This window comes from Crinia signifera, chromosome 9 (genome assembly GCF_055691185.1).
Source record: "Crinia signifera chromosome 9, ASM5569118v1, whole genome shotgun sequence".
NCBI lineage: Eukaryota > Metazoa > Chordata > Amphibia > Anura > Myobatrachidae > Crinia > Crinia signifera.
Window position 1 is genome coordinate 1174789 of NC_139225.1, and position 22330 is coordinate 1197118.

Here is a 22330-nt window from a genome sequence, read left to right on the forward strand (position 1 = left end):
GCCCACTGAAAGCATGGCGCACTGAAAGCATGGCCCACTGAAAGCATGGCACACTGAAAGCATGGCCCACTGAAAGCATGGTCCACTGAAAGAATGGCTCACTGAAAGCATGGCTCACTGAAAGCATGGCGCACTGAAAGCATGGCACACTGAAAGCATGGACCACTGAAAGCATGGCCCACTGAAAGCATGGTCCACTGAAAGAATGGCTCACTGAAAGCATGGCTCACTGAAAGCATGGCCCACTGAAAGCATGGCGCACTGAAAGCATGGCCCACTGAAAGCATGGCCCACTGAAAGCATGGCCCACTGAAAGCATGGTCCACTGAAAGAATGGCTCACTGAAAGCATGGCTCACTGAAAGCATGGCGCACTGAAAGCATGGCGCACTGAAAGAATGACCTACTGAAAGCATGGCCCACTGAAAGCATGGCGCACTGAAAGCATGGCCCACTGAAAGCATGGCCCACTGAAAGCGTGGCCCACTGAAAGCATGGCCCACTGAAAGCGTGGCGCACTGAAAGCATGGCGCACTGAAAGCATGGCGCACTGAAAGCATGGCCCACTGAAAGCGTGGCCCACTGAAAGCGTGGCGCACTGAAAGCATGGCCCACTGAAAGCGTGGCCCACTGAAAGCATGGCCCACTGAAAGCGTGGCGCACTGAAAGCATGGCGCACTGAAAGCATGGCCCACTGAAAGCGTGGCCCACTGAAAGCGTGGCCCACTGAAAGCGTGGCCCACTGAAAGCGTGGCGCACTGAAAGCATGGCGCACTGAAAGCATGGCGCACTGAAAGCATGGCGCACTGAAAGCATGGCGCACTGAAAGCAAGCACAGTCCTATGAATCCATTTATAGGCGTGAGTAATTATTGTAAGGCAGATCCGGCCAATGCTACAATCCATGAGACCCCCATGAGGGAGAATAGCCTGTGTGAGTCGGGATCCCAACTGCTTTTAACAGTGGGGAGTCTGACGTCGTTGTAATGACTGTTGGCATCCCGACTGACTGGAGGCCGTCCAGCACCCATTGTCATGTCGACAATGTTGACAGTTCCTATGTCGATATTCTATTAATGTTAATATTTTGTAGCTGGAAACTTCTTAACCATGGCAAGGACATGAATGCGGAACTTCTGGTGACATTGCACATCCATCCCATCTCTGTATAAGTCACAAACACATACAGTATATGGAATAGCAACAGCCATTAGCCTTCGTTGTACGAGAAAGAATCTGCCCGTCACAGGCATCGTGTTCTGTGGTTGAGTTTTAATTTCAGGGAAAATTCCCATTCAAGCATCCTGTTAACTATTGAGACCCAGCAATATAAACAACTTCAGTGGTTAATAGACCATCGAAACAACGGCTTCTGCAATGTACTTATACTGTGAGCAGCGACCGTGTGTAGCCCACAAACTCTCCGCCCCCCCAGACAGTTCCTATCTGCTCCTGCCTCTAGGGGTCAGTGGCGGAACTTCACCTCATAGAGGTGAGGAGTAGTTAGCCTACCTATATATATATATATATATACAAAAAGTCCTTTATTGGCACTCCAAACTGCTTGAGGTAGGTGTATTAACAGAACTGACCTGGTGCCCTCCGGAATGACAGCGCTAAGCTGTCTGCATACAGGCTGGGGCGATGCGGCGGCACTCACAACGAGGCGGATATCACCAGTTTCAAAGCCTTGTGGCTCCTTTATCAGGGTGTTTAATAAGAGAAGAGAGGGCGCTGCATGGTGCATAAAACCACAGCCGGGGCTCGTACCAAAGATTTCTTCATTGTGGGCTGGATACCTCAAGATACTGTCCAATAATATTGTTACCAGGCACAACAGCTCTGCCAGCAGTCTGGGGCACCGCCCATGCGGTCACCCTGCAGGGTGCACAGGGTGCTAGGACCCGTACAGGAACAGACGGAGGCAGAGGCGGCCAGGAAAGAAGCGGTGCAGGGAGCAGCGAGCATCACCTAGGCCACTATGAGTAACTATGGGCCTTATTCTAGTTCACTCTTTCTGACAAAATCCTTCTTAGATGGACAAAACCATGTGCACTGCAGGGGGGCAGATATAACTGGTGCAGAGAGAATTAGATTTGGGTGAGTTATTTTGTTTCTGTGCAGGGTAAATACTGACTGCTTTATTTTTACACTGCAATATAGATCTCACTTTGAAGTAAAACCCCACCCAAATCTAATTCTCTCTGCACAAGTAACATCTGCCCCACCTGCAGTGCACATGGTTTTGTCCATCTTAAGTAGGATTTTGTCAGAAAGAGTGAACTAGAATAAGGCCCTATGTTACATAAGGACAGTGCTGTCGTTGCTGATTCATAATGTCCCATAATGGTGTCCATGTCAACTATGTCAACATTCGGGACAAAAAATGTGAAAAACTAATGTTGATCCATCGACAGTCGACCTTGCCATTGGTGACCTAATGCTTGTGTCGACCTAGCCATGTTGTTGACCTATATCGTCAACAAGCCATGTTGACCTTCAGTTGTCGACACAATGCATGTCAAGCCAATGACCCATACCCACACTTTCTTAGTTCCAGTGTAGTAAACAGAGGGGCATTCTGCCCCCAGAACACAGCCCTCCCACGTGCTCCCAGCACACACACACACACGCACACAGACACACACATACACGCGCGCACACACACACGCACACACACACACACTGCCCCACTGGCTGCCTCACATCTGTTTGCCATTTATGACAGAGGGGAAGCTGAAGTCTGTCTCCTGCTCGCTGACTGAGTATGCCCCATCTGGCTATAATTACAGGGAATGCCCTAATTCCATCTCACGGTCACATTATTTGTGCTGAATAATCACATCCGCCCCCCCTCCCCAGCATTGCCCAGGGATGACTTTGTGAGTTTCCTTCTTCATTTATGTAAGGTCGTGTTTTCTGTCACTCTCAGGCCTCTTATAATGGCGTCCATGTTCGCTGTTTATTATCTCAGTACTGGTTACCCGAGCGTGTGACGTCTGACTCCTTCCAGCTGCCAACAAAACATCTTTTCATACGTATAAGTTTCTCTTTAAAAACGTTGATGTTTCATTAATTATTGAATGATGTTTATAGGAATGACTTATTCCAGACTTTTTATGATGGTCATTCTCATCCGCAATGTCCTACGCCTATGTGTGCAGAATTGCACCAGTTACTTCCATGGCTGAGCATGTGAAGATGGAGGATGGCGTTTAATTCCTCCGGATGAAAGAATTTGGGACATTTGTGGCATAGCTGCAGGCTAAATCCTGACTCTGGGATCACCCTAATCACCACCCAGAAATGTCCTACGAAATTGCATCTTTCTGGGTGGAACCTTGATCTGTGTCTTTGTGCCCTAGGCATGTGCTGATCTGACATTGTCACTGTGTCCACCTCTGATTCGGTGGGGTGCTCCAGATTATTACACTGGGTACACGCTAGAGCCATGCTGGGCTGATTTGCCGTAATGACAATGATCGCTCAGTGTGAATGGGTGATTTGCGTGCTTCTTCGGTCAATGGCATTGAGCGTCGCATGATGTCAGGTATCTGGACAAGTGACCAGGTCCAAGTGGCTTATCGGAGGGGGAGGGTGGAGTAAGTTCCCTTCCAGGAAGCCAGACTGCGGCCAGGCAGGTGGCACCTTTACAAACCATTGCTAGGCGCTGCCATGCTTACAGTCCCTGAGCCCTTCAGAACCTTGGTGCCTGTCAGGGCCAGGTACGGGTGTCCCCTTTCACTCCCCTGTTGCCGGTCCTGCTGGGGACTACAATCCCATTACTGTACCCTGCATTTTTTAGACTTCATAACTGTTTTGTTTAGAAAAACCGGAAACCGAAGCTTTAGGTTAGAACATCACTAATTACTATTGTACGTGTCTGGTCGTAGTCCCATGGGGAGGAATATGTGTGCCTGTCATTATTAAACAGTAGTTATTGATACTTGCCATCCATTGGTTACCTCAATATAATTCTCTCTGCCAGGTGCTGAAGTGGGTCGAAGAAGCCATTCAAGCCTCCAAAGTCCACCTTCTGTCCACTGATCATGAGGCTGCGGGGGAGAGACAGTGGGAGATTCCATTTGATCCAAGCCTCAAAGAAGTCACCATATCTCTTAGTGGACCAGAGCCGCTTATCCAGGTCACAGATCCCACAGGTCAGCTCTGCTTCCTTCTTTACATATTAGAACTATCAGGTACCTGGGAGCAGGTAATTAGAGGTGCAGATAGAGATGTATGCCGGTGCAGCTTATAATACTGTACATGTGTGACATGTGTTAGCTTCATTACTGTGGGCATTATGTGTGTGATGGGCACTGCTACTGTGGGCATTATGTGTATAACGGACACTACCACAGTGGCATGTGTATAAGGAGCCCTATTATTTTGTAGCATTATGTGTATAAGGGGCATTACTGTGTGGCATAATGTGAATAAGGACACTTCTGTGTGATGTAACGTGAATAGGGGGCACTTCTGTGTAATGTAACGTGAATAGGGGGCACTTCTGTGTGATGTAACGTGAATAAGGGGCACTACTGTGTCATAAAGTGAATTAGGGATACTTTGATTCATAACAACACACAATATTGATGCCCCTGACCACATGCAATGCCGATGCTCATGGAGTTGAGGCATCTGTTACTGCGCATGTATGGACATTCCTACAAATCCCTAATGCCTAACACAGAGCAGACACACACAGGCGTCGTGGCAGCATCTGTATCTGCATTGGGCCCTTAATGTAAAGTTCAGTAGATTTTGTTAGGGGCCCTCTACCAAAATGCTACATGACAGGGGGTGGATACTACCCAGGAAGCAGAGGCCTGTAGGTGGACACTGTTGATTAGCTTAATGTCGTGTTCACACTGCCAGTGTGAACAACACGGCTTTTACCCAGCATTTTAATGCCAGGGACTGCAGTGCTGGACCCCCTTCTCACTGCTGAGGCAAATTCCCAGGTGAAGAAGTTCTACCTGGTAACTTGCCTTTTAACACATGTTTTTTTTGCAGTGTGCACGGGTCAACCCATATGTCTGCATATCCGGGTCTCCAACCCGGGAATGTCGACATGGGTTGAACCGTTGTTAAAAGGCACATTATCGGGTGAACATGGTAGACCCGGGAATTAGCAGTGAGAACGTGGTATAACAGGAGTCGTCTCTGTGCACAGTTGCAGGGAGACAAAGAAGTGAAACCTCTTTTTTGGAAGATAAATTCTGGAAGAGAAAGAAGATTCGTCAGCGGAAATTTATTAAGATGGGAGTTCTATGTCACATGGGCTGTTGCTATGGGTAACCGAGCAAATACTATCTATTATCTTGTAGAAGGTGCTAAATAAGAAGTAGATTCTACTTGGTTGTCCATAGGGAAGCAGTATGAAATCCCGGCGGTCGGGATCCTGGCGTTCAAAATCCCGACCGCCGAAATCCTGACAAGGGGGGGACGCGGATCGCCCCCCCTTGCGGGCTCGCTGCGTTCGGCACACTAATTTATTCTCCCTCCAGGGGTGTCGTGGACACCCCAGGAGGGAGAAAGTGTCGGGATTTCGGCGGTCGGGATTCTGAACGCCGGGATCCCGACCGCCGGGATTTTAACTGCATCCCGTCCATAGCAACATCCCATGGGAAACAGAAGTCCCATCTTAGTACATTTCATCCTTCATGTATTTTTCTCCTTAACCCTCTGAGTGCCAAGTGAATTTGTCAAAATAGGTGTAAATAAACCAAGCATTCATCACAGTGACCGGTGACGTTACCTTATATAGGAAATATCATCTTTTTTTACACAACATTTTTTTATTTGAATATATATAACAAACGTGAGCGACGCTGGGATTTTTAGCTGATATTTTGCACAGAGATGTTGGCACTTAATGGGTTAAGATTATCTCAGTTATTTTAATATAAGTATCCCTGATCACTTTTAGGAAGAACGCGAATAACAGTTAGATTTTCATCCATTTTTCGGGGCCCCCAAAACAGAGGTTCCACTTCTTTGTCTTTCTGCCTCTGTACAGAGACATCTCCTGATAATTCCGTTTTGTTACTTGGGGAGGTCCACGCACTAAACTAAGGGAACACAGTCATCTATTACCTGCACATTGCTGGGATTTGCTTATGTGAAATACAATATAGTACAGGCTTAGACCCGAAGCGCCTGTTGCAAATTAGACCAATTACAGCCAATGACAGACATGTGCTGTATGTACACAATTACCGTCAATGACTTTGTTATATGCTTGTTGTTCACTTATGATATATTATCTCCTCTGCATTTTCCCTTAGTATATCTTAATATACTCCATAATTGTGTGTATTCTGCATTCCTGTCCCGTCTCATTTCACAGTAATATTCTCCAATTGATGTCATTTTCCCTCCAGGCTAAAGAGTTCCTATCTTGCTTGTACGGCTACAATCTCTCCTCTGTACTTGGCTACCCCGAGAGGGAGAACGAGAGAACGAGAGAGAGAGAGAGAGAGAGAGAGAGAGAGATAATGACCCCCTTTTTTTTCTCCTGGCAGGGAAAGCACTTTCGGTGAGCCAGGGGCTGGAGGAGCTTCTCAGTATCCCCAATTCTGCTCTTGTTGTGGGACTGAAGCCGACTGTGCCTGGAATATGGGTCATCAAGGTAAAGTTCTGTGTTGTGTGTTACTCTGGGGAAGTGGAATCGGTACTTGTGTATTATCACGGCTCCCACGATTTCCATCTTATGGGATCTTATACAATTTAAAATTGTATACCATTGTATATGGCATACAATGGCATACGATGAGATGAGGTGAGATTTTAAATTGTATAAGCACACTAATGGGTGCTTTCAAGGTCAATTGGCCCCCCTATAAGATTTTTAATTGTATAAGCACCCTAATGGGTGCTTACAATGTTAAATGCACCCCCACTATCAAGCGCAGCGAGCCCGCGAGGGGCGGCGGTACGCGTCCTCCCACCTTTTCATACCCCCACTATCCATGTCGGCGTGGAGTTGATTTTATATAGTGTGGCGAGCGCAGCGAGCCACCGACCCCTCGCGGGCTCGCTGCGCTTGATAGTGGGGGTGCATTTAACATTGTAAGCACCCATTAGGGTGCTTATACAATTAAAAATCTTATAGGGGGGCCAATTGACCTTGAAAGCACCCATTAGTGTGCTTATACAATTTAAAATCTCATCTCATCGTATGCCATATACAATGGTATACAATTTTAAATTGTATAAGATCAGGTCCCATCGCAGCACATCTCATCTCATTGCGTTCCATCTTAAGCCTTATGGTATGCAATGAGATGGGATGAGATGGGAGCCGTGATAGTACACAAGTACCGTGGAATCTTCATAAAGACTGTTATTTGCAAGGTGATAATGCTCCAGCCAATCAGCTACATTGTGTAAATTTACATATTGGAGCTGATTGGCTGGTACATTATCACATTGCACATTGCTGTCTTTATGGGGATAGATTCCATTTCTCCAAACTTCATACATTTACCCCTTCGAGCTCAATCCTACTGCAGAGAGATGTGCAAGTAACTGATACTGCTTTCGCCCCTTGATGTGGCAGCCCTTGAAATTAAATCCGGAGTGCCAAACTATCTACAAATATATATATGTCACACTGCCTGCTGTCGTTCTATCTCTGGCTGCAGCAGTTATCATTGGTATAAGCACTTGCACCAGCCCTATCAGGAGCCAGGAGGTTCACGCTGTATATGTATATATATATATATATATATATATATATATATATATATATATATATATGTCACACTGCAGCAGTTATCATTGGTATAAGCACTTGCACCAGCCCTATCAGAAGCCAGGAGGTTCACGCTGTATATGTATATGTATATATATATATATATATATATATATGTCACACTGCCTGCTGTCGTTCTATCTCTGGCTGCGCCCTGTCAGGAGCCAGCCACGATTCATCATACTCAGGCCTGGGAATAACATGGAATTTTGACTACACCCCGTGATGCTTTCAGGACACTCCCAGCAAATAGATGTCTTCCATGCATTCGGAATGTTGTTGTCCAGCTGACACCTAGAAATGCCCAATTCATGGACAGAAAGAGCTGTAACACAGATGGTCCGATTCAGGCCTGTTCTCTCTGCTGAGAATATGAGCGATTATCAGATGACCCGTATGTTGTATGCATGCGCAAAGGCTAGCGTTCGCTGGCTGCTCACAGGGTGATTGACACCCTGCGGCCGTTCGTGGGCGGTAACCCAGCATTTTCTGGGAGTTCCCCGGCCGATAGGACAGCTGCTGACGTCATCAGCGAACAGGGGGGAATCGGGGAATCCATCCCATGGTGAGTGATCAGCAGTGGATGTCCCCCACTGTGGGAACGCATTCGCAGCTGGGCACATGGACGGAATTTCACTCGGGCATGCTGGCATTTACCTGATCGCTGGGGTCCGAACACTCGTAGCCCAGCGAGCAGGTCTGAATCGTGCCCTGGTGTGTATGTATGCGCCTGTATTTTGCAGTGCTGGTGTCAGACTTGCGTTTCATTGGGAGTCAAGTTTTTCTAAATAAAATAAAAAATGTAAGTAAACTGGAGAGAGATAAAGTACCAATCATTCGGCTCCTAACTGCCATGCTAGAGGCTATGTTGGAACAATTATATTTAGGAGCCGATTGATTGGTACTTGATCTCTCACCACTTTATCACTTTCCAACGCTTAGTAAATCTGCTCCTTAATGTCTGTAATTTGGAGCAGCGGTCTTCAGTAGCTCATATTGGGGTCCATTTATCATAATATTTGTGGCTAATTCCCCAAAACACCCATTTTTGGGGGGTTAGCCACAAATATAAAGTATCACCAGAATGCATCAGAAGGGAGTGCAGCTGGAATCTCGTGGTTGCTATGGGTGATGCAAATCTTCCTGATGTATCAACATTATGCAGCTTCGCAGTGGGTCCAGGGGCTGCCACCATGCTGAGATGGCTATGAGCTACAGACTGCACTGCCGGCGGGGCAGCGGGGTCGGCCAGGGGTCAGCGCTAACCCCCGGCGAAGCTGAGCGCAGGGACAGGCTTATTTCAGATCCCCTGTCTCTGCGGCTGCAGGTTGATACATTCAAACTAAAGAATCGCATATTGCAAAGCAATCCTGGGCGGTAATGTCACCCAGATGGCATTACTGGTGACAGGGGCATATTTACCCGAATAATCTTACGGGAAATCACTTTCATGGGGGCTGCCAAACTTACCAAGATCAATAAGGTGAAGCGTTCCGGAACTGGTCCCAGTAACCCTTCCGGAACTGGTCCCAGTAACCCTTCCGGAACTGGTCCCAGTAACCCTTCCGGAACTGGTCCCAGTAACCCTTCCGGAACTGGTCCCAGTAACCCTTCCGGAACTGGTCCCAGTAACCCTTCTGGAACTGGTCCCAGTAGCCCATGACTCCTTCAGGGCCAGATGTATCAAGCTTCAAAAAGTGATAAAATGGAGAGTGAAAAACAGCCAGCCAATCAGCTGCCATGTTACAGGATGGGCATGAAAAATGACAGGAGACGATTGACTGGTTCTTTTATTTATCACCTGACCCTTTATCATTTCCTATTGCCTTTATATTCAGCAATAATAAATATATCACAATATTGATACATTTGCTACTAATACCCCATTCACACCAAAAATGCAGGGACAAACCCGGGAATTCAGTTCCCGGGACAAGCAGGGACATTCCCGGGTTTAGACCCATTCACACCAGAAATGTCCCTGCATTTTCTGGTGTGAGAAGGGGGCGTGAAGGAGGCCGGCAGGAAGTGGGGAGGAGGCGGGCAGTCGGCGGGATGGCGGCGGAGGTGGGGAGAATACTCACCCCGGTTGCTGGTCCTCCGTGCAGGCCAGGGATCCACACAGGCGGCGGCGCAAATGACGGGACAGGCTGCGGATGAAGATGACGCAGCTCTCCGGCGTCCTCACTGCCGCCGGAGAGCTGCGTCATCATCATCCACCGGCTGTCCCGTCATTTGCGCCCGCTGCCTGCGTGGATTCCCGTCCAGACAGCACACGGCAACCCGGGTAAGTATACCCTGTACCTTTCACACCAGCCAGGTCCCCGGGTTGAACCCGGGAACAACCCTGGTACCTAGCCGAATTGAAATTTGCCCGGGATTTTGTCCCGGGAACCTTTCACACCAGCGCTAGTACCGGGTTGTTCGCGGACTCAACCCGGGAATTTAGGCTGGTGTGAATGGGGTATTAGTTTACTTTGTTGGCTCAGTAATTCTGCTACCTGTTTCTACAAACATAAAACAGGGTTCCCTACCTGGCCCTCTCCATGAGGGACACAATGCTCTGTTCCTGGGCTTCCCTGGTAATGTATGATTGCCAGCACCTGTGGTGACACCTTTCTTATCAGTTACCTGGCTCACCACAGGTGCTGGCAATCCTACATTATCCATACCTCCCAGCATGACCCTCTCCAGGAGGACACAATGCTCTGCTCCTGGGCTTCCCTGGTAATGTATGATTGCCAGCACCTGTGGTGACACCTTTCTTATCAGTTACCTAGCTCCCCACAGGTGCTGGCAATCATACATTATCCATACCTCCCAGCATGCCCCTCTCCAGGAGGACACAATGCTCTGTTCCTGGGCTTTCCTGGTAATGTATGATTGCCAGCACCTGTGGTGACACCTTTCTTATCAGTTACCTAGCTCCCCACAGGTGCTGGCAATCCTACATTATCCATACCTGCCAGCATGCCCCTCTCCAGGAGGACACAATGCTCTGCTCCTGGGCTTCCCTGGTAATGTATGATTGCCAGCACCTGTGGTGACACCTTTCTTATCAGTTACCTAGCTCCCCACAGGTGCTAGCAATCCGACATTATCCATACCTGCCAGCATGCCCCTCTCCAGGAGGACACAATGCTCTGTTCCTGGGCTTCCCTGGTAATGTATGATTGCCAGCACCTGTGGTGACACCTTTCTTATCAGTTACCTAGCTCCCCACAGGTGCTGACAATCCTACATTATCCATACCTCCCAGCATGACCCTCTCCAGGAGGACACAATGCTCTGCTCCTGGGCTTCCCTGGTAATGTATGATTGCCAGCACCTGTGGTGACACCTTTCTTATCAGTAACCTAGCTCCCCACAGGTGCTGGCAATCCTACATTATCCATACCTCCCAGCATGCCCCTCTCCAGGAGGACACAATGCTCTGCTCCTGGGCTTCCCTGGTAATGTATGATTGCCAGCACCTGTGGTGACACCTTTCTTATCAGTTACCTGGCTCACCACAGGTGCTGGCAATCCTACATTATCCATACCTCCCAGCATGCCCCTCTCCAGGAGGACACAATGCTCTGTTCCTGGGCTTCCCTGGTAATGTAGGATTGCCAGCACCTGTGGTGACACCTTTCTTATCAGTTACCTACCTCCTCACAGGTGCTGGTAATCCTACATTATCCATACCTCCCAGCATGCCCCTCTCCAGGAGGACACAATGCTCTGTTCCTGGGCTTCCCTGGTAATGTATGATTGCCAGCACCTGTGGTGACACCTTTCTTATCAGTTACCTAGCTCCCCACAGGTGCTGTCAATCATACATTATCCATACCTCCCAGCATGCCCCTCTCCAGGAGGACACAATGCTCTGTTCCTGGACTTCCCTGGTAATGTATGATTGCCAGCACCTGTGGTGACACCTTTCTTATCAGTTACCTAGCTCCCCACAGGTGCTGGCAATCCTACATTATCCATACCTCCCAGCATGACCCTCTCCAGGAGGACACCATGCTCTGCTCCTGGGCTTCCTTGGTAATGTATGATTGCCAGCATCTGTGGTGACACCTTTCTTATCAGTTACCTACCTCCTCACAGGTGCTGGTAATCCTACATTATCCATACCTCCCAGCATGCCCCTCTCCAGGAGGACACAATGCTCTGTTCCTGGGCTTCCCTGGTAATGTATGATTGCCAGCACCTGTGGTGACACCTTTCTTATCAGTTACCTAGCTCCCCACAGGTGCTGTCAATCATACATTATCCATACCTCCCAGCATGCCCCTCTCCAGGAGGACACAATGCTCTGTTCCTGGACTTCCCTGGTAATGTAGGATTGCCAGCACCTGTGGAGACACCTTTCTTATCAGTTACCTAGCTCCCCACAGGTGCTGGCAATCCTACATTATCCATACATCCCAGCATGCCCCTCTCCAGGAGGACACAATGCTCTGTTCCTGGGCTTCCCTGGTAATGTATGATTGCCAGCACCTGTGGTGACACCTTTCTTATCAGTTACCTAGCTCCCCACAGGTGCTGGCAATCATACATTATCCATACCTCCCAGCATGCCCCTCTCCAGGAGGACACAATGCTCTGTTCCTGGGCTTCCCTGGTAATGTAGGATTGCCCGCACCTGTGGTGACCCCTTTCTTATCAGTTACCTAGCTCCCCACAGGTGCTGGCAATCATACATTATCCATACCTCCCAGCATGCCCCTCTCCAGGAGGACACAATGCTCTGCTGCTGGGCTTCCCTGGTAACGTATGATTGTCAGCACCTGTGGTGACACTTTTCTTATCAGTTACCTAGCTCCCCACAGGTGCTGGCAATCATACATTATCCATACCTCCCAGCATGCCCCTCTCCAGGAGGACACAATGCTCTGTTCCTGGGCTTCCCTGGTAATGTAGGATTGCCCGCACCTGTGGTGACACCTTTCTTATCAGTTACCTAGCTGCCCACAGGCATACCTCCCAACTGTCACGATTTTAGAGGGACAGTCCCGATTTTCGGGTCCTGTCCCGCTGTCCCACCCGCGGCAGGCATTGTCCCGCTGCGGGGGGTGACAGTTGGGAGACCCCCAATGTAGTAGAATAGACGCTGTGCGCATGCGCACAGCGTCTATTCTCGTATGAAAATGAGGTCGTGGCTAATTAGCATAAGCCGCGCCCTCATTTGCATACGCCCCGCCCCTTTTCGGGCAATCATACATTATCCATACCTCCCGGCATGCCCCTCTCCAGGAGGACACAATGCTCTGCTCCTGGGCTTCCCTGGTATTGTATGATTGCCAGCACCTGTGGTGACACCTTTCTTATCAGTTACCTAGCTCCCCACAGGTGCTGGCAATCATACATTATCCATACCTCCCAGCATGCCCCTCTCCAGGAGGACACAATGCTCTGTTCCTGGGCTTCCCTGTTAATGTATGATTGCCCGCACCTGTGGTGACACCTTTCTTATCACTTACCCAGCTCCCCACAGGTGCTGGCAATCATACATTATCCATACCTCCCAGCATGCCCCTCTCCAGGAGGACACAGTGCTCTGTTCCTGGGCTTCCCTGGTAATGTATGATTGCCAGCACCTGTGGTGACACCTTTCTTATCAGTTACCTAGCTGCCCACAGGTGCTGGCAATTCTACATTATCCATACCTCCCAGCATGCCCCTCTCCAGGCAGACACAATGCTCTGTTCCTGGGCTTCCCTGGTAATGTATGCTTGCCAGCACCTGTGGTGACACCTTTCTTATCAGTTACCTAGCTCCCCACAGGTGCTGTCAATCATACATTATCCATACCTCCCAGCATGCCCCTCTCCAGGAGGACACAATGCTCTGTTCCTGGACTTCCCTGGTAATGTAGGATTGCCAGCACCTGTGGAGACACCTTTCTTATCAGTTACCTAGCTCCCCACAGGTGCTGGCAATCCTACATTATCCATACATCCCAGCATGCCCCTCTCCAGGAGGACACAATGCTCTGTTCCTGGGCTTCCCTGGTAATGTATGATTGCCAGCACCTGTGGTGACACCTTTCTTATCAGTTACCTAGCTCCCCACAGGTGCTGGCAATCATACATTATCCATACCTCCCAGCATGCCCCTCTCCAGGAGGACACAATGCTCTGTTCCTGGGCTTCCCTGGTAATGTAGGATTGCCCGCACCTGTGGTGACCCCTTTCTTATCAGTTACCTAGCTCCCCACAGGTGCTGGCAATCATACATTATCCATACCTCCCAGCATGCCCCTCTCCAGGAGGACACAATGCTCTGCTGCTGGGCTTCCCTGGTAACGTATGATTGTCAGCACCTGTGGTGACACTTTTCTTATCAGTTACCTAGCTCCCCACAGGTGCTGGCAATCATACATTATCCATACCTCCCAGCATGCCCCTCTCCAGGAGGACACAATGCTCTGTTCCTGGGCTTCCCTGGTAATGTAGGATTGCCCGCACCTGTGGTGACACCTTTCTTATCAGTTACCTAGCTGCCCACAGGCATACCTCCCAACTGTCACGATTTTAGAGGGACAGTCCCGATTTTCGGGTCCTGTCCCGCTGTCCCACCCGCGGCAGGCATTGTCCCGCTGCGGGGGGTGACAGTTGGGAGACCCCCAATGTAGTAGAATAGACGCTGTGCGCATGCGCACAGCGTCTATTCTCGTATGAAAATGAGGTCGTGGCTAATTAGCATAAGCCGCGCCCTCATTTGCATACGCCCCGCCCCCTTTTCGGGCAATCATACATTATCCATACCTCCCGGCATGCCCCTCTCCAGGAGGACACAATGCTCTGCTCCTGGGCTTCCCTGGTATTGTATGATTGCCAGCACCTGTGGTGACACCTTTCTTATCAGTTACCTAGCTCCCCACAGGTGCTGGCAATCATACATTATCCATACCTCCCAGCATGCCCCTCTCCAGGAGGACACAATGCTCTGTTCCTGGGCTTCCCTGTTAATGTATGATTGCCCGCACCTGTGGTGACACCTTTCTTATCACTTACCCAGCTCCCCACAGGTGCGGGCAATCATACATTATCCATACCTCCCAGCATGCCCCTCTCCAGGAGGACACAGTGCTCTGTTCCTGGGCTTCCCTGGTAATGTATGATTGCCAGCACCTGTGGTGACACCTTTCTTATCAGTTACCTAGCTGCCCACAGGTGCTGGCAATTCTACATTATCCATACCTCCCAGCATGCCCCTCTCCAGGCAGACACAATGCTCTGTTCCTGGGCTTCCCTGGTAATGTATGCTTGCCCGCACCTGTGGTGACACCTTTCTTATCAGTTACCTAGCTCCCCACAGGTGCTGGCAATCATACATTATCCATACCTCCCAGCATGCCCCTCTCCAGGAGGACACAATGCTCTGTTCCTGGGCTTCCCTGTTAATGTATGATTGCCCGCACCTGTGGTGACACCTTTCTTATCACTTACCCAGCTCCCCACAGGTGCTGGCAATCATACATTATCCATACCTCCCAGCATGCCCCTCTCCAGGAGGACACAGTGCTCTGTTCCTGGGCTTCCCTGGTAATGTATGATTGCCAGCACCTGTGGTGACACCTTTCTTATCAGTTACCTAGCTGCCCACAGGTGCTGGCAATTCTACATTATCCATACCTCCCAGCATGCCCCTCTCCAGGCAGACACAATGCTCTGTTCCTGGGCTTCCCTGGTAATGTATGCTTGCCCGCACCTGTGGTGACACCTTTCTTATCAGTTACCTAGCTCCCCACAGGTGATGGCAATCCTACATTACCAGGGAAGCCCAGGAACAGAGCATTGTGTCCCTCATGGAGAGGGTCAGGTAGGCAACCCTAAGATATTGGGGCTGCAGGGGGATCAGCTTTGGGAAACACTGATTTAGAGGTTTCATTGTATATGCTATTTGTTTTAGTTGGCAGCACATATGTCAGAGTGTTCCGTGTCAATCTGCAGCTGTGCAGGCTAGTATAAATTCGTTGGCGTGTATAGTAAGATTGATTCACTGGAAGCGGACATAATTCTCCCTTATATGTAACCTCAGTTAAACCACATCTTGACTACAGTGTAGTGTTTTAGGCACCAGTTCATAAAAATGACATTTCATTAAAACTGCATTATAAAGCGACTGTTTGTCATTCATATAATGTAATGTCTGTGTAGCACTGAGCTGGAAAACATGCATGAAATACCTCAGTGATGGCGAACCTTAACACTCCAGCTGTTGTTGAACTACACATCCCTGCACCAGTTTTACTATTTGGCCATGCTAAAACTGAGGTAGTGCATGCTGGGATATGTAGTTCAACAACAGCTGGAGTGTCACTGATCTATACCGTCGAGCCGGCGCCCGGATACCATGTGCTGGGATGTGTAGCTGTTAGCCGCAGTGTCACTGATCACTGATCTATGCCGGCGCCCGGATACCGTGTGCTGGGATGTGTAGCTGTTAGCTGGAGCTGGTGCCCGGATACCATGTGTTGAGATGTGTAGCTGTTAGCCGCAGTGTCACTGATCACTGATCTATGCCGGCGTCCGGATACCATGTGCTGGGATGTGTAGCTGTTAGCTGGAGCTGGCGCCCGGATACCATGTGTTGGGATGTGTAGCTTTTAGCTGGAGCTGGTTCCCGGATACCATGTGGTGGGATGTGTAGCTGTTAGCCGCAGTGTCACTGATCTATGCCGGCGCCCGGATACCATGTGCTGGGATGTGTAGCTGTTAGCCGCAGTGTCACTGATCTATGCCGGCGCCCGGATACCATGTGCTGGGATGTGTAGCTGTTAGCTGGAGCTGGCGCCCGGATACCATGTGTTGGGATGTGTAGCTGTTAGCTGGAGCTGGCGCCCGGATACCATGTGCTGGGATGTGTAGCTGTTAGCCGGAGCTGGTGCCCGGATACCATGTGTTGAGATGTGTAGCTGTTAGCTGGAGCTGGCGCCCGGATACCATGTGTTGGGATGTGTAGCTGTTAGCTGGAGCTGGCGCCCGGATACCATGTGCTGGGATGTGTAGCTGTTAGCTGGAGCTGGCGCCCGGATACCATGTGTTGAGATGTGTAGCTGTTAGCCGCAGTGTCACTGATCACTGATCTATGCCGGCGTCCGGATACCATGTGCTGGGATGTGTAGCTGTTAGCTGGAGCTGGCGCCCGGATACCATGTGTTGGGATGTGTAGCTGTTAGCTGGAGCTGGCGCCCGGATACCATGTGCTGGGATGTGTAGCTGTTAGCTGGAGCTGGCGCCCGGATACCATGTGTTAAGATGTGTAGCTGTTAGCCGCAGTGTCACTGATCACTGATCTATGCCGGCGTCCGGATACCATGTGCCGGGATGTGTAGCTGTTAGCTGGAGCTGGCGCCCGGATACCGTGTGCTGGGATGTGTAGCTGTTAGCTGGAGCTGGCGCCCGGATACCGTGTGCTGGGATGTGTAGCTGTTAGCTGGAGCTGGCGCCCGGATACCGTGTGTTGGGATGTGTAGCTGTTAGCTGCAGTGTCACTGATCTATGCCAGCGCCCGGATACCATGTGCTGGGATGTGTAGCTGTTAGCTGGAGCCGGCGCCCGGATACCATGTGTTGGGATGTGTAGCTGTTAGCTGCAGTGTCACTGATTTATGCCGGCGTCCGGATACCATGTGCTGGGATGTGTAGCTGTTAGCTGCAGTGTCACTGATCTATGCCGGCGTCCGGATACCATGTGCTGGGATGTGTAGCTGTTAGCCGCAGTGTCACTGATCTATGCCGGCGCCCGGATACCATGTGTTGGGATGTGTAGCTGTTAGCCGCAGTGTCACTGATCTATGCCGGCGTCCGGATACCATGTGCTGGGATGTGTAGCTGTTAGCTGCAGTGTCACTGATCTATGCCGGCGTCCGGATACCGTGTGCTGGGATGTGTAGCTGTTAGCTGGAGCCGGCGCCCGGATACCATGTGTTGGGATGTGTAGCTGTTAGCTGCAGTGTCACTGATCTATGCCAGCGTCCGGATACCATGTGCTGGGATGTGTAGCTGTTAGCTGCAGTGTCACTGATCTATGCCGGCGTCCGGATACCATGTGCTGGGATGTGTAGCTATTAGCTGGAGCCGGCGCCCGGATACCATGTGTTGGGATGTGTAGCTGTTAGCCGCAGTGTCACTGATCACTGATCTATGCCGGCGTCCGGATACCATGTGCCGGGATGTGTAGCTGTTAGCTGGAGCCGGCGCCCGGATACCATGTGCTGGGATGTGTAGCTGTTAGCTGGAGCCGGCGCCCGGATACCATGTGCTGGGATGTGTAGCTGTTAGCTGCAGTGTCACTGATCTATGCCGGCGTCCGGATACCGTGTGCTGGGATGTGTAGCTGTTAGCTGCAGTGTCACTGATCTATGCCGGCGTCCGGATACCGTGTGCTGGGATGTGTAGCTGTTAGCTGGAGCCGGCGCCCGGATACCATGTGCTGGGATGTGTAGCTGTTAGCTGGAGCTGGCGCCCGGATACCATGTGCTGGGATGTGTAGCTGTTAGCCGCAGTGTCACTGATCTATGCCGGCGTCCGGATACCATGTGCTGGGATATGTAGCTGTTAGCTGGAGCCGGCGCCCGGATACCATGTGCTGGGATGTGTAGCTGTTAGCCGCAGTGTAAACGTTGTGTTTATTCCTTTATGTGTGAATGAGACTTTAGTGTATTATCAGGGCCGGATTTGTCACTAGGCCCATGCCTGGCCTAGTATTATGCTATAGCTATGATAATAACAGGATGCTGTCGGCAGGTCGACACACCTTAGGTCAAAAGGTTGAAAAATATAATAGGTCGACATGAAACAGGTCAACGTGAGTTTCATTTTTTTTCCACAAACCAGGTGGCTTGATACTTTATTATCCAAGTGGACATAGAGGGACGGCATAATAGTGCTCTGGGCACCGCGCCCAAAGCGTAGCGAGCCATGCGAGGGGACGTAGATATTCGTAGGCCCCATAGCAGCTGCACCCCTTGCACCTATGGTAGTTACGTCCTCCCTCCCAGGCAGGGGTGTAGCTAGATATTCGTATGCCCCATAGCAGCTGCACCCCTTGCACCTATGGTAGTTGTGCCCTCCCTCCCGGGCAGGGGTGTAACTAGATATTTGTAGGCCCCATAGCAGCGGCACCCCTTGCACCTATGGTAGTTACGTCCTCCCTCCCGGGCAGGGGCGTAGCTAGATATTCGGATGCCCCATAGCAGCTGCACCCCTTGCACCTATGGTAGTTGTGCCCTCCCTCCCGGGCAGGGGTGTAGCTAGATATTCGTATGCCCCATAGCAGCTGCACCCCTTGCACCTATGGTAGTTACGTCCTCCCTCCCGGGCAGGGGCGTAACTAGATATTCGTAGGCCCCATAGCAGCTGCACCCCTTGCACCTATGGTACTGTAGTTACGCCCTCCCTCCCGGATCCAGAGCTTTGTAGTCCGTAATAGGTTCAGCATGGGAATTTGTTTATTGGTTCTTGGTTTGCTTCCATTTTTCACTGTCAGTTCCCTCAAACATTGCAAAAGGCAGCTCGTTACCCTAATGAGGCTGCACAGCAGATAAACTCACGGCATCCTAATTGCCTCACACAGACCTGGTGAATCTTCCTTTCCATTTAGTTTTCTTTTTTTTTCCTCCTCATTTTTTATTCATTGATGTTCATTTGGTGTCTGTGAAGCTATTTTCTCATTACACGACTGAGTGTTTGCTTATGATGTTTGTTGATAAGTTGCATTGATCCGTGCTCTTTACTTTGTTCCAATCTACTGGCATTGATTCCAGAGGGAATCTTTTCTCCTAGGTGCAGAATGAACTACAGTATACGGAGTTATTTGTCAATATGTATATTTATGTAGCGTTCCTGGACGTGTGCTGCATAGAAGTGTCATTCAAAAGATACAGTCCTAGGCTCATTTCCAATCGGCAGGTTAGAACGGTCGTTTCACTTAATAGATTATAATGACTATCACTATTATTGGTACTGAAGTGCACTTTAAGGACACAGGGGGGGGGGGATTTAATAGGATGAGAGATTTGGTAAGAAATCTTTTAAAGCAGCAATCATTTATACGGCAAAACCAGTGTGATTTTGCAGTGTAAATGATTGTCGCTTTAAAAAAACTGGATATTTCTTACCGAATCTCTCACTTTCTGTAACTCTAATCCTATTAAATTTCCCCTAGGGCCTCTGAAATAGAACAGCAAAGTTGCACAGTGGACAGCATTGAACCACATAGCACCTAAACCTGTAAAGGTGCATACACACTGTACAATTTTTTTGACCAATTTGGTTGAAAGACATTTCCCTTGAACCCAGTGTCCTGGACGAAAGATATTGACGACAGACGAAAGATCTAGCTACATTTTATAGGCTCTTTTTGAAAGATATCCAAATTGAGCTGCATGCACAGTTGGTGAACAATCTTAATGAACAACTGGCGGGTATGCGCATCATCACTCGTCTTGTCGCAAACGTACTGAAAGATATTTTGACCAATTTCGTTCAGAATGGCTGAAATGAAAAAAAATGGTCTAAAATGGTTGTCAATAAAATTGTACAGTGTGTATGCACCTTAAGTTCAAATCCAACGTGGACGCTGTCTAGTTAGCTCTTGCTTGTTACTGCATGTCCCAGCTTTCCCCGCTCCATCATCTGAAAACTCCAGTAGGATCATTGGCCCTTATTCAGATCGAATTTGATTGTTATCAAATTGGGCAAAACCATATGCACCGCAGGTGGGGCAGATACAATTGTAAAGCGCAACGGAATCTGCTGCGCTATATAAGAAACTGTAAATAAATAAATAAATGTAACGTGCAGAGACTACCAGTTAGGTTAGTATCGTATAAGTATAATTCTGTTTCCTCTTCCAATACCGGTTACTGACATTTATTACTGTACGTTGGAAGGAGCCAGCTTATTTTGTAACTCTGTTACATGTATAAACTAAAGAGATTTACATTTGGGTGAGTTATTTTGTTTCTGTTCAGGGTAAATACTGGCTGCATTATTTTTACACTGCAATTTAAGTTTCAGTTTCAATACACCCCACCCAAATTTAACTCTCTCTGCACCTGTTACATCTATAGTAAAACTGTAGCAGGGCAAGCTGGGATGTGTAGTTCAACAACAGCTGCTGTGTCAAGGTTAGCCATCACTGGGATAGACTATTAGTATCCTGTGGAACTAGACAGTGGTGGAGCTTCTGGGTTGTGGGCCCCCTGTTTCAGCCCTAGTATGACAGGGGAAAGAGTGGGTGACAGGGGAAGACAGTGGGTGCTGGGTACAAGCACAATGTTCTGGGCTATGCAGAGTACAGGGGGCATGTTCGTTGGTGGTGGCAGGAACACAGTGGCCCCTGCTCTGTCTGTAACAAGCCCCCACCCCTTGGCTTCTCTCAGTTTTGCACTCTTTCAGACCGCGCCAAATTACACCGGTTGTGAGCTGCGTTTAATTCGCAGAAACAATGTACAGCTGTCTGTCAGTTAGAGGCAGCATGTGACTATGATCCTCAGCGCTGATAGGTGGCAGGACTCTGTCCGGAACACAAGGTCATCCCTGCCTCTCTCAGGTAAGGACCAGGTCCAACAGGCAGTGGGACTCACCCCATACCCTCCAACATGACATGACCCATTGCATTCGGTACACAATGCTTGGGATGCAGTCAATTTCCCGGCATTCAGAATCCCGACGGTGGAATCCCGACCGCCGAAATCCCGAAACTTTCTCCCTCCGTGGGTGTACATGACACCTATAGAGGGAGAATAAATTAGCGTGCCGAGCGTAGCGAGGCACCGGGCCCGCTGCGTGGCGAGCACAGTGAGCCCGCAAGGGGGGACGCTCCACGCCCCCCCTTGTCGGGATTCCGACCGCCGGGATTCCATACCGAATCCCAATGCTCTGCTCCTGGACTTCCCTGGTAATGTAGGATTGCCAGCACCTGTGGGGAGCTAGGTCGTTTCAACACAGGTGATGACAATCATACATTACCAAGGACATCCAGGAACAGAGCATTGTGTACCGAATGCAATGGGTCATGTTGGAGGGTATGTCGCCCTGCTACCTGCACTGGGCCATTCATTCAACATTGCTTAAAATGGCCTGCAGAAGGGCCAGGGGATAACTCACTGCTGGTTTGGTTCCGTAGTCCTCAGGGGCCCCGCTGCACCAATGGTAGTTCCACCTCTGGATGTAGTTATTCTCGCCTAGAACCATTGATGGGTTCATTAGCAATGAATCCTTGTCAGGGCTGGTGTAAGGCTTCTCGGCAGCCAACCCAAAACTTCAACCCCCCCCCCCACCACCACCACCACCACCCCAAACTCACACTGCCACCAATGCCCACTTTCTAGCCCCTCAAGTGAAAGTGTGGAGGTGGAATCTTATAAGTTCCACAGCCACCACCCGCATTAAGTACAACAAGGATGTCTCCCTCATAGACAGACTCTGTGGCGCCCTCCAGTTCCTGGCACCCTGGGCAGCTGCCTTGTATAGTGCCAGCCCTGCACTATAAGACTAACAGAGCAGATCATCTTATCCTCCTGTCTGTAAGGATTCTCCTGAAATCTAATGGAATAACTGTCATTGCGCC

At 49.6% G+C, this 22330-nt stretch overlaps 1 protein-coding gene across 2 annotated transcripts in view; it reads left to right on the plus strand.

Annotated features, from left to right (window-relative positions):
* Positions 1-22330, plus strand: part of HMCN2 (hemicentin 2) — a 268528-nt gene that overhangs the window by 33309 nt on the left and 212889 nt on the right. For both annotated transcript variants that reach the window (XM_083160863.1, XM_083160864.1), the window contains exons 5-6: positions 3987-4158; positions 6526-6632. In XM_083160863.1, coding sequence (XP_083016989.1) covers positions 3987-4158; positions 6526-6632 — 279 coding nt within the window. The remainder of the gene's footprint in view (positions 1-3986; positions 4159-6525; positions 6633-22330) is intronic.